The 18906-nt window shown below is 35.8% G+C and overlaps 1 protein-coding gene across 7 annotated transcripts in view; it reads right to left on the reverse strand.

The window, feature by feature from the left end:
• Positions 1-18906, reverse strand: part of LOC119828778 (GTPase-activating protein skywalker) — a 75437-nt gene that overhangs the window by 46294 nt on the left and 10237 nt on the right. For all 7 annotated transcript variants that reach the window (XM_038351049.1, XM_038351041.1, XM_038351033.1 and 4 more), the window contains exon 3: positions 12582-12784. In XM_038351049.1, coding sequence (XP_038206977.1) covers positions 12582-12784 — 203 coding nt within the window. The remainder of the gene's footprint in view (positions 1-12581; positions 12785-18906) is intronic.

Below are 18906 nucleotides of genomic sequence, written 5' to 3' on the forward strand. Positions count from 1 at the left end.
CGTGTTATTTTTATTTACACCGCGTAATAGAATACACACGAATCTCACAATGACATTAAACTATTTTACGATAGCTTGTCAATTAATAAAACACGATTTAAATCCATTCGCCCGCTTGCATATTTATTTAAGTAATTCCATAATTTCATTAAAATGTTTGTACAATGTATATGTTAGTATGTTTATTTTGCAAAATGGCGTATAAACTGTGTTTAAATAAAATTATCGACGGCGGAATAAAAATGTATCAATATAAACGTGAATAATAAATATTCTTACAACGCACCTAGTAAATACTAGACTTAGCGGGTACTACTAGTACTACTCTGCTCCACGACATAGTGTGATTGATTTTTCGTGGTCCCCGTGTGGGGTATGGGGCAAATGGGTTAGAATCTATTTCATGTTTTTAACGCAATTTTCTCTCTGACCAAGATATTGGTTATAGCTTATCAAAAATCGAACCCAGGATCCCTCTCGGTTCAATGCTCGCGCATTTAAAAGTAAATTATATAAACGCAAAGTAAGAGTTAGACAGTCGCTAATGTTAATTGGAAAACGGTCTTGAAACGGAATAAATATATATATATATATATATATATATATATATTTTCTAACTTAAATTCGTAAGCAGTATCCATTAAAATTTAAAGAAAAAAGGATTTACGCATTTTTTTGAGTAATTGAATTTTTTTTAGTAATAAACGATGAAAAATGTCGTGTATACATTAATTAATTTAAATTTAATACTAAGCTCAGCATTCAGTTTTTTAATACTAACAGGTGGATCTACTTTATTGGAACTTATTTCAATAAAAATCTATGCTGCTATCAACTCAAGTATTTATTTTTCAATAAGACATCCCTAAGAAGCATTTGAATCGTCACAACACAGTCTTACCACTTCCCATCGGTTCGGGAAGCAAACTGCATACTGCAGACTACATTGTCGCTAACTCACGCTTAGACACAAAATCTGCACGCGCAACACAATAACTTATACATACGCTGATAACCTTATCCCACACGTATCCATCGCTATCAGGGTGCGGTAAACAGGGGCCACAGGTCGGCCCTGTTGACGGAGATACGGAAACTGTCCTTTCTCAATCACATTGCTAATAATAATATGGAACGACGGAATTTTCTACGTGTACCACCTTTCGCCGGTTCCAACTGGTTTGGAGCGGACGCATTATATGGATATTTGCTTTGGCAATATAATGCATTTTATTATATCCCGTTTCTATAAAATCAAGGTTTTACTAGGGTTACCAAATAGGGTTTTTGAAATCCGACCCGTCGCCAAAAGTTGCAAAGAGCGTGGTCACTGACGGCCTAAATGAATTCACTTATTAGATAATTTAATGCTGTATATAGAAATTTTGTTATTCAACCAATGATGAAATAATTGTATTGTCACCGATCCTTGATATGTCTACAAAATTTTAATTAAATCTGTGCGTTTATAGTGGATCAAAATCAAGTCTAAATGAGTCAGTTACATGCAAATGTACAAACGCACAGATTAAGCTTATAATAAAAGCGTGCAAAAACAACATACACACCACACCAGATGCATTCTAAAAGCACCTTCTGTAATACCTACATTAAACATTAAAACCAAACAGTTATCATTAAAAACACACATTATAAACATACACAATGCAAGCAGCCAGAACAAAACGACATTACAGAAACAAAACATAGCGTAGCAGGAAATTAATCTCGGACAATAACTCAGTAAGACCCACTTATGAAATTATACGCAACCAATAAGGGCAATCAAATCACGAGAGATCCAATAAAGTGCAAGATCCGATATAGTCGGCGTGACGTCACGGTTCACTGACCGCCGGGAGATGGTCACCTACTTGTATCATACTTGGTATAGAGAAATTGCTTTTCTCGCTGGAAGTTAGATATAGCAGAGGAAGATCATATACTGCCGTAACAAATCTAGCGTTGACCAATTACATTTGAAAGAAATAAAGAAAGAAGAAAGAAAGAAAAACATTCATTTTGACACAGACATACACACACACACACACATCAAGTCATAACAGAAAATTACAGCATACAAGAAATCAAAAAAGAGAAAATAATATTAACGGCTAGACTTAAAAATTATGTGTGGCTGCGTGTGCCAAAAAGGAATGCCACTCAGGAAACCTGAGGCTTAACGCCTCAGCTCTGATTTTCAGTGGTACCTTTTCGACATCTGGATTGTCAGTCGCTCTATATTATAATATTTATATATAGATAAAGGAGTAATTAAATATATAGTGGAAAAACAAAAAGAAACCAAAATCAATCGTAACATGGTGCCAATCAAACAAATTTACATACATACATAATAGGTACTAAGACTGAATATTTTTGCAATATTTTAAATAACGGGATTGCTTAATAAATACAGATTGAAATTTATATCCTTCGCAAAGAATATGCAAATCATTCGAGCATTCATACATTGCTTAATAGGATATAACACCAATTAAGCTGTAATTAACACCTAATTAAAAACTCAACTTTTTCAATGTATCAGTATCGAAAACTGACAACCGCACGAACGAAACAATTTTTCATATCGAAATCGGGAAATCATTGAAGCGGATAAGAATGTATTACGCCTGCGTTTATACATGTAAATTATATGCAATCATGCCGTGTGCCGCCGAGTCGAAAAATGTTCTAATATTCAAAACTATATATTACATCACATACTTGAAATAATGAAAGGTAATTAAATGCAGCTCTGATAGTACGCAAGTACCAACGACAGAAATCAACTGATATGTTAACTATTGATTTAAATAACTATAGAAATATATCCTATGCACGATAAGGTAATGCATGCCGCATTACGTAACGATATCCTCGATCCAAAATACGCACTTAAGCGCTCAAAAACGAAACCAAATAGAATTCAATTTACTTTAAAATGTCACAGAGTCGTGAACATCATATCAGTTGACCTAGAAAATGAAATTGAAATGGCTGCATCCATTAATCTTCGGAGGCAATTTAAAATCGGTCACGTTTTGTTCCTATCTGTTCGCCGCTAATTGGATTTCTTTACTACACAGTGACATGATGTCCAGTTAAGTCAAGTTCACCTCAATAATAGATTTCATCAAAATAACCGACCGTGTAACTTTAACGATCAAACCACTATTTGCATTTAAAATTTGATGGAACATCTAATACGACATACGATCCACAACTATATCTAACAAATAAACTTAATTTTCTGCTCAGTCATTCCTCTATAACATAATGTCACAACTACTACTAATTATTTCATTGTTTCAACGTCTCCATAGAGCTAAATTAACGTATATTTTTTCAGCGTCGATTGAGTAATAGTAAACAATGTAACATTAGCATCCGACCACAATAGTCAACCGTTAATTATATCATATTACGTACCTAAGATTGATTCGTATGGTGTTTTGCGGTGTACACCGTACACTCATACAGGTTACGTATTCAACAATCTAGAATGTAAATTCTTCGAATGTTATTTGCTACTTACGGCCCTACTACTTACGTAATAAATGCGAAAGTTACTTAACAACCATTTCGGATCTCAAAGAAATTTGCCATTGATAGAATACCCGTATAAACCAGTACAGCAATAGAGTACATGAATTATGGTCCAATGAACTACTCTTTATCGGGATTGGTTTTTGCTGATCACACTAATATTATGATCGCGATAGTTTGTAAATATGGCTGGAAAGATATCCATCCATCCATACTTACATGATTATAAAGTTACTATTTCACGCTAAAACAGCCTATCAGTTGTACAACAGTATGTGTTTGAAATTTTGATACGGAGATAGATTATCGTCTGAATTAGCAAATAGGCTACTTTTTACCCGGGTAAATAAAGAAATAAATACTTTAATGTGGGAGTGTAGTTTTACATTGTGGGAGTCGAGCACGCTTCGGCACGAATTGAGCCAGCTCGCACCGGGTAAGTACCACACCCCCACAGAAAACCGGCGTGAAATAGTGGCATGCCACTGTGTTTCGTACGGTGAGTGGGGGAGCCGGAGGCCTATTTCCTTTTCCTTATCCCTCCCAGTCCATTCCTTCTATCCTGTAATTAATCCTTTCCTTTTCACTTACCCCATAAAAGCGGGCAGCGCATTCGCAGAGCGACCTTTGAGAATGTTCATGGGCGGTGGTGATCGCTTACCATCAGGCGAACCACCAGCTCAGCTGCCCGCTATGGCATAAAAAAAAAAAAAACCCACACAAACAAAGAAGTGGACGTACACAAACAAAAAAGAAACAAAAACAATAAAAAGCGAGCGGTACATTAGGCGGCCCTATCGGTGAAAAGCGATATCTTCCAGGCAACCATTGGATATACTACGCGAGTGTCACACATGTACCTATGTGTGTGGTCAGAGCTACTATTAACAAACTGTATTTAGTTATTTACCGCTTCAAACATGCCGAATGAAAATAAATCAATGTTGAAATCAAAAAAGTAAGAAAGCAAAAACAAATCAATAAGGAGCAATCGAACTGTTATAATAAATAACGTGAAAGGGCCTCATAAATTGTTATTTCACTTATAGACCAATATGTTATTTTCATTACAAGACCGTGTTGCAACGTCGACTACTGTATTTTAATTAAATGCTAATGAATTCATTTGTCTATTTGTCTGTGGCGAACAATTTGTTTTGCGTGAACGCAAAATTAAGCTGGCTAATCAACTAAGTGTATGCATGTTTACTTGTATTTAACATTTGCTCGTACAGACACACACACACACACACACACATACATACAATATATATCATGTTGAGTTGAAAGCCAGTTTATGTATTTTTCTGTGACTTAATAATACTATTCGATGAGAAAAGATGTACATTCAATGATATAACGATATTGTTACTTATAAACAGAACATTGTACTTATACACACCGCTAAAGCAACGTAGTAAACGACAGTGACTGATGAATGATAACTGATTTTTTTCTATCCTATCGATCTTTTAGCAATGTGTTTTGCACACATAATCAAATTAGCATATTATATCCCGGTGAATATTAGCCATTTTTGTGTTTCTTTTAATAACGCAGTAAGTATAATATAATATACATTTAAGGCATTATGAAATACGTTTTAAATCTATGCAGAACCCCAAAAATTTTTCAAGAAACTTAATTCAATCAACAGTTTTCTCCCATCCGCACACACACAGCACTACCCCACACATACATATACGCAATAGTACACACAACTAATCTGGACAAGGTCGCAGGTTCGAAGCCTCACAGGTGCAGGAAGCGCGTTCCAGACTTCCTGCCATCGATTGGTTAGTCACGCTGGCCGTGACACTGGGACCTTGGGCTCTCGACACTAGATTCAATATCGAAGCTTGTGGTACATATAAGTGTTTCAGAAGTAGGTAGGTATAGGCTATTTTCTTTCTCACAAGTTAAACCATAAAAACGATAAGACCAACGTAACGGATTTTTAACGGACTTTGTTAAAAAAGATGTAATGTTATCCTGCAATTGTTAGTTCGTCATAACTTCTTCAATACCTGTGCAAGGACTAACCTCTTTTTAATCATTATTTCTAATGTACTTTATAATATAAGACAATTGCCATCTTTTACATCTATTACAACCTCTTAGTAGACCAATCTACATTTATCTGTAAGCATCTACTTACTACTTTTGCAACTAACCTATATCTCTTCTCAATCATTTCTTACTTCACGTTATACGATTGCATTCTCGTTCTACCACAGCACCTCTGTAGTGCGTCATCACAAACTACTTGATACTTCTGTGAGTGTTATATCTAAGATAGCAATACACACTATCTTATAAGAGTATACCAGTCTTGGACATCTCTGACACCTCCATCACCACACCTACTTAGAACAATAGCAAGAACCATCGCACACTCGATGCAAAAACATCGCGCACGTGACCAAGTAGGTGCGAAGTGAACCTAGGTACATCTATTTTGGTACTTGGCGTGAAGCCACAACGCTTTTACCTATGTATATACCGAATTTACGATTTTTGTTTGATGTGCTGGTGTAGATAGCCGATATAAGCTGAAGGTTAGGTTAGGGAGACGGATCAAAAGTGCGATGTATCGCTTCAATACAGATTCGCTGTAAACAATACCGCAATTAGAACTTCTATCGATATTTTACGATTTTATTATTATGGATGCTAAGGTATTGTATTATGAGTGTATACAATTGTTTTACGTATATTTACTTTCGTATGTATGCAGATGTAATATTGTAGAAATAAGGGCGATTTTATCTTAAAAAAACTCTTTGATCAAATTATAGAAAAATCAAATAATTACAGGGTAAATACCTGTTTGTCTGTCTGTCTCTTCTTCAGGCCTAAACTTTTCAAAGATAGTTTGAGACCCAAGAATTGACAGGATATGATATTTTTTATACAGAAAATCTCACGGCAAGGCCCCGGGTTCTACATCTTTTTTTTTGACTAAGCGGGCGAAGCCGCGGGCGGAATGTCATGCGTGAATATAATGAATAAATGTTTTTAATAAATCGTACATTTAATTGATATTTGGTACTATATTATTTCTCACGGACACTCCATTTATATTCAATGACCAGAAAAATGAAAATGAAAAAAAAGCAGTGGTGGCTCAGTGGTGAGATCCTCGGATTTCAAAATCGATTAGTCCGGGGTTCGAGACCGGGCGAGCGTGCAGAAAATAAATTGATTTTTCAATTTATCTACACATGTGGATAACATCACCACTGCTTAAAACATTGAAGGAAAACATCGTGAGAAAACCGGCAAAATGTCCAAGAATCAAAAGTTCGACGACATGTGACATCTGCCAACTCGCACTTGGCCAGCGTGGTGGATTATGGCTTGAACCCTCATAGGAGGTCTATGACCCAGTGGGAACATACATGGGCTGATGCCCATATATGTTCCCACTGCTGATCATCATCAGATGATGATGACCAGAGAAATGACATTAAATTCTCATCCATTTCAATGAAAATTTTAAGAATTCCATTTTTCTACACTATAATATGATTATAATTCCAACGCGAGGTGAAGTCACCGCGCATTGAATGGTGATATAGTGTTGCCATTTCATTGCTAATGATTTTATTCTCAACACTCTCCAACCTTAAACGTATTACCGCGTTACAAAGGGCAAAGTAGACTGCCAAAATTAAAACAGAATTAATCCAATTATAACCGACGTTAGTCTAGGTCAGTTTATATTATATATACTTATTTGTTTTCAAATATTTTCTAATGATTGATCATGTTAATTTATCGCTTCATATATATTGTCAACACCGCCGTTGATTTTATTCAATGTGTTGTTTTTAAAATCAATAGATATTTAAATACTCGATGAAGAGGTCCCGCTCAACTTACGCAAACATGGCGCGATTATAATAACCTGAAATAAGTTTAGAAACTCACTATCTACTAACATCAATGTTGTTGCAAATTAATAATAGCAAATATATAATACAACTTTATCTGAAATTCCAGAAAAGAACAAGGTATTTCACACATATAAGTGTATCCTACTAATATTATAAATGCGAAAGTTTGTAGCGATGTGTTTGATGTGTTTGTTGCTCTTTCACGCAAAAACTACTGAACCGATTGCAATGAAATTTAGTACGTAGACAGCTGGACCCACGTAAAACCATATCCCGATATTCCTATGGGATATGGTCTCTTACGCGGGTGAAACCGCGGGACGCAGCTAGTTATATATAATAATTCGGAAAGTTATCCAAGTACGATTGAACACATGAAATGAAATTCTTTATTGCTTATATATAAAAACAAAACATAACATAAAAAATAAGCAAAAGGTATTCCGATTGTATTTATTTATGTAACTCTTAATTGTACGAAAACACACACATAGATACAGTTACATATACCAAAGATATAGTGTAATCGTCGGCCTTATCACTGTGCAGTGATCTCTACCAGGCGACCGCGTGGAGAGAGGTAAAAGAAACGAAATATGTTTTAAAAATTTTTATAAGAACAACTACAATTTTAAAACTGTTTTTCATCGTCCTACAGTCGAATGAATAACAAACCACGCCACCAGCCAATACAATAACGGCAATGGACCGCGAAATCCATGCGATAGATTTAATTATTTAATTACTACGTAACTTTGTATCAGCGGCCGGCGCGCGCGCACTAATCGGATCGGGAGTAATGATATTAGCGACGCAAATAGTCTCGGTTACTTTCCTCAGCTTATTCAAGTAAACGTTAAAGGTCAGATTTGCAGCTAATCCAATTTCAGACCGGTCCGGTACCGGCGGTCTATTAAGTTATCGTTACATTTTGTTCTTGATTACTATAAATCGATCGATATGAATGTCTTTGTATATTGACATAAATTACATACATATATGACACTAATATTATAAAAAGGAAGCTTTAGATTTTTTATATTTTCATATTTTTGTACGCTTGTAAGGTTTTCTCGCATAAACCAGGACCGATTTCAAACATTTTTTCACCATTAGAAAGCTGTAACTACACTGAGTGACATAGGATGTATATACAGTATGCACAGATACGTTCATAATAAATAACGTTTGAACGGATATAGGAACATTTTTGGAATACCGAAATTAACGAAAATAATTAACTGCATTTCTTATATCGCGTTTTGTTTAAAGTCGTTCTACAATACTAACTATACATTCATACAAGACTAGCGATCCGCCCCGGCTTCAACTGAGGTACGTTTATTCTCTCCATAAGAACTCTTTGTGCCTTAACAAAAACAATAAAAAAACTGGCCCTTTTGGTCGAGCCGTTCACGAGTTTAAAGCTTAGCAACACATTTGGGCAATAAATATTTCTTAATATAGATATGTGTATGTTCCATGCCAAATACATTCAACCGCTGTAACATAAATCATCCATTCATTCCGACACCCTAGAACTTCCGATAAAAACCGCCAGAACACCCCCACACAGTAAAATAACGTCGCATCAAACACCCGAGTTCCTCATGCCACGAGAGCACTTCGGAGGTCAAGGCGACCGTGGACATTGGCACAACACCAGCTTTTGACAATGTTAGAATATATGTTGAAGATTCATCTCAGTGTAGCATTGAGATGTATCGATCGGAAATCTCGCATACAATGAGATAACGGAATTTGATCGGCGATTCGTGGAACGCAAACTTGAATGAACCGAAAGGTCGCGCGCATCGATTCTTATTAGATACTTATAGTATGTGCCACAATCTCATTAGCGTGTAGCACTACATTATTCAAGTGTTTCGATATGGGAAATTAGATAACACACTAACATAGGCAAAGAGAGAAGTTCTGATACGGAAATATTGTTTACGATGCATTAAAATAGAAAAAATTGAAGACCCGTGTCTCTTAGCGGGGTATGGGGCAGATGCTATTTAACATCTGTTTCACTGATTGATTTTTGTTGGGTGATCAGCCTTCTATATATCTATATGTGTCCTGCCAGAGAGAGACATTTATTATGTGTACCGGGAATCTGAACTCAGGAGCCCTCGGTTCTACGCTCAAGCAATAACATCTGCGCCAAGGAGACGGTCATTAAAATATAACATTCTGACTGCACAATGCCTATTATGGGTAATGAGTAAAATATTAGTATCTATTATCCGTCAAAGAAATTGTAATACATCATATTGCTAAAAGACATGTAGGCATGTCCTATAGCAGAGAAACAAAAATCGAAAGTTATCTCCATATATTTAAGTCAAACGCACTTGCACCATTAAGAAAATGATCGCAACCTTCAAGAAACTCGGAAGTCCGAGAGGGCAGATGGAGTGCAGGAACCGCATGAAGTCATCGGTGGAAATGGATGTGGATATTTTGAGACCGGCATTCCGATGTTTCTCAGAAAACCGGAATTTTGGCGAGAGTCAACTCACCTCGCCGCCACGTGGAGTCCTGTTTGATTCATCCACAACAAACCTATAGCCAATGTTTACATGTGTCGTTAAGGAAAACGGAAACAATGCGAGCGTGAATAATAAATTGTTTATCTATTAGTGGTGCTAATTGACAAGAAAAACACGAATAGAACGAATTTTTTATACGTTTGAAGAGCGTTAGCGTTATGAATCAGTTGAGTTACGGCTGCAATTGTCCCGTTCTTGTAGACCAGTTTCCAACAATAGAAATAATTACTTGCTTGATTGTTATAGGTTTAATAAAAACTTTAAGACGAGCGATGCCTTAAAAGGCAAAACAGTTCACATTGTACCAAAAAGGCTTATTACAAAACATATACTGACAGAGTCTTATTTATTATTTTTTTTTTTTATTAGTTTTGTGCAGGCTCAATAAGTTGAATTTTCACTTTCATTTTTTTAACAAAACCTATAAGTATAGCTTGCGACTATAATGCAGAAGTTTGCATCAGATTCATAAGAACTTCAGCAATTGTATCAGCATGATTTGCGTAAAATCATTACTCATCCGCAGGTTCAATAGCAAACCTTATTAGAATTCTTTTAATCTCGAATATTTACAAACAAAAGGCTAGAAATACAATATAATCCAAATGTTTTAGTTTAAAATATTATAAACAATATGCGTTGGCACAACATATGGCGCAAGGATTGGCAAAAACAGGCTCGTGCCCTGTATACCATATCAACGCAACACAAGTGCGCCGTATGAACTTAGCAATGTGTGCAGCAAGTATTGAAGGTGAACCGGCAGAAAGGTTGACGCGATGCCAAGCGCGTAAGCCGAAATAATAAACACAATCCACTCAGCACCAGAAAATGGGCGGCCTATTCGATACGCCGAAAGTTTTCCGAACATATTTTTTTTTATCAACATCACCTCACATAGATATGCAGAATACTCCGTGACAGCTTCCATTTTGAAAACTAGCCAAATGTTCGCAAACAATAAAACTGCAATGTCACAGAAAGTTCTCGAAAAGAAATTTACTCATTCCGAGAACAACCCACGAGCATCGGCTTTATAGGATGACACTAAATTAGTCGTGCTACACAATTCGTAAAAACAAGTGATTAGTATACTAACGACCAATTAGTCCATTGTTTACCAGATCATGATAACAAAGCTTTGGACACATTCAGTGAAAAAATCGCGAGAAATATGCAAATGAGTTTTTATAAGTATATCGCCGTCCATGACTCACGCAGTCACGATAAACAAAGGTAAAGCGATAGTACTAATTGACAGTGTTGTAACAACGGAGGCGATAGACAAAAAACACAACTGCGATACGGTTGTCGAGGTATTGTTAACTGCTAATTGTGATGCAGTGAGCGACGCTGGGGGCATGCGCGCACGTTGATGTCCATCGCAAGGACTCTAACTGACATTATCGCTTCGATTTTTCAATTAGTGGCTAAATCATCAAATACAAAGTTTTAATGCAACCTCGATATTATTACTTATTACTGTTGATCCATTTTACTTACATCCGGCATTAGTGGACGATTAAATTGTTATTTTTTATCATTTATAAGACATATTTGGGTGCAGAACACCCAACATTTCTAGAATATTTATAAGAAAGCCTACTCCCAATCTCAAAAATACCACTCCACGTAGCCATAAGTGGAAAGATCTCTAATTATAATAAAATTATTTCTACAACAGCACCCGCGCGTCTAACAAGTCCACAAAGAACCTGATCTGTAAGTCACCGCATATAGCCTTTTATTCACACACAACATTAAGATTAACGCAGACAGTTATAGCATGTACCACATCCATAAGCGTTAGTGAATGGAAAGCGCACGTGTCTTTGACAGGCAGGCCTACGTAGAGGTTGCATATTAATTCATTCACAAGGTTGAGGCAAATCGTACGATGAAAGAGCCTGTGTGAGACATGTAATTACTCTAGACACGACCGCGCCTGCAATGTGGAGCAAGAGCGAGGTGTGAGCAGCTGATAACTTTGATATAGATAAAGAACTAACAAGATAACCACTCGGCCAATCAGTTTCTTAACCTTTAACAGAGTCGGTAACGTTTTTATGCATCGTATTATCGAAACCAAACCTGTTTGTTATACGGTTGAAACGTAATTGAAATCAACTAATTCTATAATGTGTAATTTTATGAAGAAAGAAAAAAAAAGTTTATTTCAACAACATAAACTTGAGACCTAACACTACATATATTTAGAAACACCATTGTTGATTTATCCAACGTTATATGTTTAAGGTTTTCATTTATGAATCGGTCACGTATGCTTACAGACCACTAGAGCCTACTCTTAACTCTCAACCGATTTTCGCTTTTAAATCGAGGCCGATAAACATCAATTTGGCTTGTGCATCATCGACAAGCATCTTAAAACAAAAGCGTTTGAACAGAGCCGTACTTCGACCTTGTGTACGTCATCTGCTTATCTGAGGGCACTCACAAACATTTGGGCGGCGCTAAGCAAACAACCTTGGGGAAAAATTAAGTGTGCGATTTCACGATAAGTGAACAATTCAATAGCGATAGTGGACAACCTTGACCAGAGAAGATCACTGACCTGCGTAACCATGTCCCAGTAGAAGCCGTCGAGCATCGATTTGCCATGTTGATGTTGTCTGCAGAGAGCCGGCCAGAGGGAGGCTCGTATCGGGCTGTTGATCGGCCACGAGTTCTCCCTGATGATGAGTTTGAGTTCCCGCTTGCGGGCCTGCTGTATCAGCGGCTGGATCTCTTCGTAGGTCTTGAGCGGCGCTTTCTTGCCTGTGAATAACGGGGACGGTAAGCACTGCGTCCATATGGGGGTGGGTTCGGTTTGGGCGAGGGATTCGGCGCTGGGCGCTCGGAACGCGGCGGGCTCTATGTACATCGCGGAGGCGGGCACATGCTTTCGGTGCGCGCGCGCCGGCCGCACTGCCGCCGGCCGATAGCTCGCCCAGCCTCCGGAAAATGCGATAGCGCCCCGGCACTGTCACACTTCGATTGTTTATCTGACCGACTAAATGCCGCGCAGGTCGATTAGGCCGCAATGTTTTTTTTGTTTTTTTTATTTTATTTTTTTTATATTCTAGTCTATTTGAATCATACGTCATAATAAATTAATTTTTAAATTAATATTTAAGTTTCACAAAATAAATATCCCTAATCCTTGACTCCCTTGTTTTGTTCACTTACTTTATACTCAAACAGTTAATATTTTCTTAAGATATTTATAACCTTATTTCTCATATAGTACGGCTCATAATTCGATGAACAAACGTTTATCTTACCCAATAGTAACTGACAACCGAAATAATTTCTCAAATAAAATACAATAGGCGCTCCGAGAAAAATCGCATGGCCTGCATTAGGGTAAAAGTACAAAGATTTAAAAATAGTCAATGAATTATAGCGAAAACGCATTCTGCATTGGCCGCGCGCCAAACGAACCTACCAACCAAACTACAGCCAACGTAGCGAGAGCGATTTGAAGTATTTCGATCTGAGTAACAATAATGATGAATGATTTATGCACCATTGCGCTGCACAAGACGCATCTGTACAGGTAGGGTGCATTCAAAACTAATGACATGTATTCCCAAGAATGATCAAAACTGCATTAGATCGTATCGTGTGATTTATTAGATAGTTCCGCTGGCTTCTTCGATTGGGATAAAGGAAACAATATTATAAGGAATCAATTAGTTTGGAAACCAATGTTATTTCATCCTACTTCCTACTAATCCTATCCTAGTCATATTATAAATGCGAAAGTTTGTAAGGATGTGCGTGTGTTTGTAGCTGTGTTTGCAATGAAATTTGGTACGTAGGCAGCTGGACAACTGGAACAACATATAGGCAACTTTTTATCCCGATATTCCTACGGAGTACGGACTTACGCGGGTGAGACTGCGGGGCGCAGCTAGTTTATAATAAACTTAGTCAATAATAATTAATACCTCAACGTAAATAATTAATGTTGCGATAAACTGATCACCTCGCTCACCCCTTCTTATCCTATTATTATAGCGCACATAGAATATCCTAATTTATCTACGTCATAAATCTTAGTCATTGAAGGACGAAGAACCCCATTTCAAACATCGGTACCTAATTTTCTTATTTTCAACACCATTAGGTAAAAAACAAACATATTTACATCTAGTCCATTAAATAACGTCTACAAAAAAACGCAGCAAACGATCGGCATTTTAATCAATGCTCATAATCAAATTGCTAATTAAAAAACAATCTTACGAAAATTAACTATCTACTTACAAAACAATTATAGAGCCTACCTATTATCATTCCAACACTAACCTCTGTAATTAAAAAAGAAAAAGTGACAAAAAAATCACGATGTAATTCCCCATACGGTCGCTTCGACCCACCTACTGGTTTGTAGGGTTGAGTCCCACCACAGCTGATAGCGGCAGGTTATCTCACTGGCAACGATTAGCCGAGTGGAAATGTGAACAAATCGAATCGACTCTATTATAACGCTTGCTTTGTTGCACCGATTCTTTGATTAACATTATTTGTTTTCCTTTAATTATGCTACGATTTAATATTTACACATTATATATATACTATGATATTATAATGCTAAAGTGTTTGTTTGTTTGAACGCACTAATCTCAGGAACTAGTGGGCCGATTTGAAAAATTATTTCAGTGTTAGATAGCTATTTATTGAGGAAGGGTATAGACTATATATGTACGAGGGGCGAAGCCTGGGCGGACGGATTAAGATTTTATTCGTTTAATTACGGTGTGTTTACTTATTACTCATTTGCAAACACATTATCCGTATCTATACTAATAATATTCAAAAGCTAAAGAGTTTGTTTGCAGGGACGCGCTAATATCAAAAACTATTGGACCGATTTCAAAAATTCTTTCACACTTTGCACATGTACATGATCCCTCTGTGCTATAGGCTAGGTATATATGTACCGCAAGCGAAGCCGGGGCGAACCGCTAAGTGATTATATATGAAGGAGAAGACGCACAGCGCCATTAATTAAAATCTTAACAAGAATTACGAAAACAACCGTATTCTTGAAAGTAATTATTATTTTTAAATTTGTAATGAAGAATATTTGAAGAAAACTTTATTTGTAGCAGATAGCAATTTCATCAATTTTAACGTTTTTTCTTTAACATTTAGATTTTTTTAAACAATATTAAAATCTTAAATGCATCTCGTATATTTCAATTAAATTGGATATATATCAATTAAGTTTATACGAGTAATATCGATTCGCATCATTTGTTTATGACTTTAAGTACCGATATCTCTATACAAAATAAATTAATAACAAAAATCATTTAATTCATTTTTAATAATACTTTACAATTAGGTCGGTTAAGTGCAAAGGGGTAATTAAAACTATTGAAAAATGCGTTAGTTAGTAAATACCACTTGCATCCTATCCTATCCTATAATATTATAAATGTGAAAGTTTGTACGTAAGTTTCACGCAAAAACTACTGAACCGATTTGAATGAAATATGGTACAGGGATAGCTTGTGACCCAAGAAGAACATACAGGGCATTTTATATTATACTAAACGCAGGTCCCGGCTTCGCCCGGATATCAAGATTCCTGTTTTATCCCAAGGGAACATTATTCGGGATAAAAAGTATCCTATCACCCAAGTCAGCTCATACCATATCTGTATACCAAATTTAATCAAAATCCGTTGAGTAGTTTCAGCGTGTTTGACGGACAAAAATCCAAACAAACAAACTTTCAGAATTATAACAATAGTGTGAAATGTATCTAATATATCTGCTTCGTTATTGATATATTCAAAGAAATTAAAATTAAAGCTTGCTAACGTTGTTATCGCAAAAAATCTTTTGCCCTCAATCGAACAATGCACAATCATATAAATAGACGATTCACTATGTTTTTGCACTAATACAATTGTAATCTATAAATAATACAATTACAATCAATTATAATCTAGTTATATAACAATTTTACTTAGAAAAATACAATTAGTAACTAACACAGAAATTTAATAATTAATCTAAAATCCGGTTGGTAGCAAAATAATATTTCAACTTGTGTTAACCTACGTACTTACATTGAGACAAATTATTTTCAACTATTAGTTAAACCCATTATAGTACGATTTTATCTTTATTATATAGATTCTACAGTAAACAGTTCTCACATCGGTACAAAGTCCAAATAGCAGAAATTAAATATCTCGACCGCAAGCACTGTGAATTGAAAATTTGCTAAGTCATTCGATGGTGTTTTGGCGAGTTCCGGGTTACATGAAATCCCTTGGCATATGAATAACGTACTTCTTATGAAATACTATAAAAAAGGGTTGATAAATCTACTCGTTATCTATAATTATAATTCAAATTAAATGCGACAACATTTGATTTTACACTAGCTACAACACGCGGCGTCACTGGCGTGTTATCCGGTTAGAAATTAGCCTATGTGCTAATCCAGACTATAATCTATGTTTGTACCAAATTTCATACAGATACCTACAATAATCTGTTTTCACGTGAAAGAGTAACAAACATCCATATATCCGTCCATCCATCTATAAGTTTATAAACTTTCGCGTTTATTATATGAGCAGGAGGACCATATCGATGGTGATAAGACAAATCGCCATTGATCGTACATAATGTATCCTTTCAATTAAAATCTAAAAACAAACCTCTTTTAAAGAATGAAGTGGTATTTGTGGTAGATTACCTGTCATCTACAATACAGAGAAAAGTATACTTATATAATTGAACAATTTAAAATTAAAGACCTACATTTTTATAGAACCATTGTTCTTTTCAAACCTAGTAAAAGACCAGAAAGTAAACAATTACAGAAAGTAAACAAAACAGTTTCTAAACGAAACAGCTATCAATATTGTCGGGTCCAACTGTTCTTATATCTTAGCGCAATTCTGAAAAAAAAAATCGCACAATCCGAACAGTAAACCATTGCGTTATTATATCGTTAACAATATCATTTTCATGAGTCATTGTATTTACACTTATCGCGTCGTCACAGCACGTCGTATTGCGTCACATTTCACACGAATTATCTCGTTTTACGGACGGCTTATGCAGCGCCTCATTACTTGCCTACTTACTACTAGGTATCTTATTTGAAATCCAAACTGCTTACTTAGTGTTGTATGGGAAAATAGTGTAACTTTCAAATAAATTTCTGTTCTTTCTTTTTTTTTACCGTTTCATTAAATTAGAAAACCAATGAAAATACATTTTGTTTGATTTTAAAGCGATTTAACGGGTTTAATAAAGTACATCAATTTAGTCGATTTTTTGGATATTTTATAGCAGAAATGTTAAGTGGCCTTCAACAAAACTGAATAAAGTTATTATTACATCCATAATTAGATGTAATAACAAGATATAGGTAATTTGTATGAATAATAAAGTTTCATGGCATACTAATTCCTTGCATAAACCTCATAATATTCCTGATCTCTTGTATATATGTCCTACGTTTAGTCTAACACTTAGTCCTGCATTCAAACACTCAGCTATCCAGGGAATAATTATGAACAATAAAACACATTTCATATACATGCTTTAACCGACAAGACTTTTTTATATGGTGGTGGACAAACGATTAGTGGATCGCCTGGTGGTAAGCGAATCCAACGTTCATAGGCATCTAAAAAGGTAATACTTTTTAATTTCATTTTTTTTCAATTTATTGTCAATATAATTACTTGTGTACAAAAGAGAGATTACTATCAGACAGATAAAACGTATGCACCGCTATGCGCCGCACACGCTGGTACGCGTTATTCTGAAACGCTTCATATAGTTAGAAATTAAAGACTTTTTGACGGATTTTAAACACGATTTATTCATTATATTATTAACCCGACGTTTCGAACACTTTACAGCTTTACAGGCTTTTTAGTCTCCCCGTGACCATGCTCGCTGTAAAATCCGTTAAAAAGTCTGTAATTTATAAATGTATAACACTCGCGTAAAATCGAACACAAGAAAATACTACGCTTACGCTAACTATATAGGTTCATACATACATTTCGGCTGTCAGCACCGACGGTCAGCGTGACTCCCTCACCCTGACCTATAGTATACTATATACTACATATATTATATACGTATACTATATCCTCACCCATAGTACAAAAATTGTTATAAAATCACAAATCGTTCGGGTCTTAAACAATGACATCTACCGGAGTGCGGCGCAGTGTCACACGATTTATAAAACATTGTAATACAATTAAATACATCGAGAACAAATAGATGTCACTAGTTTCTAGGTTTTCGGTCGCGACGCTCGCGTGTTATCACTACATAGTATAAAACGAAGTATACTATGTATGCATAAATCTTTAAAACTACGCAACGGATTTTGATGGGGTTTCTTTTAATAGATAGAGTGATTCAAGAGGAAGGTTTATATGTAAACGAACATCTATTAAACTACTTCGAATTAACGCGTGCGAAGCCGCGGGCAAAAGCTAGTTGATTAAATATATTTATAGACAAAAAAGTAAGAAGCTATGTTATTGCTATGAACTTTTATTAATTTCATAAAGGTATTAAACTTATTTTTTGGACGATAGATGCTAATCGTGATATCATTATTTAGTTCAGTTTTTAGTTAAACGAGTTTACATTTTGGAAGCTATAGTTCAATCTGTACCACAATAGGTATTAATATTAAAAAGTTTGTTTGAACGCGCTAACCTCAGGAATTACTGAACGGATTTCAAAAATTCTTCCACGGTTACATGCGTACATGATCTCTGTTATGCTATCGAGACCATATTCCCATGTTTTCAAAACTAAATTATAACCTACTAACGACAAGCCCCGGCTTCGCACGGGTGCAATTGTACACGATACATACATATAAACCG

The sequence above is a fragment of the Zerene cesonia genome, chromosome 1, assembly GCF_012273895.1.
Source record: "Zerene cesonia ecotype Mississippi chromosome 1, Zerene_cesonia_1.1, whole genome shotgun sequence".
Lineage (NCBI taxonomy): Eukaryota > Metazoa > Arthropoda > Insecta > Lepidoptera > Pieridae > Zerene > Zerene cesonia.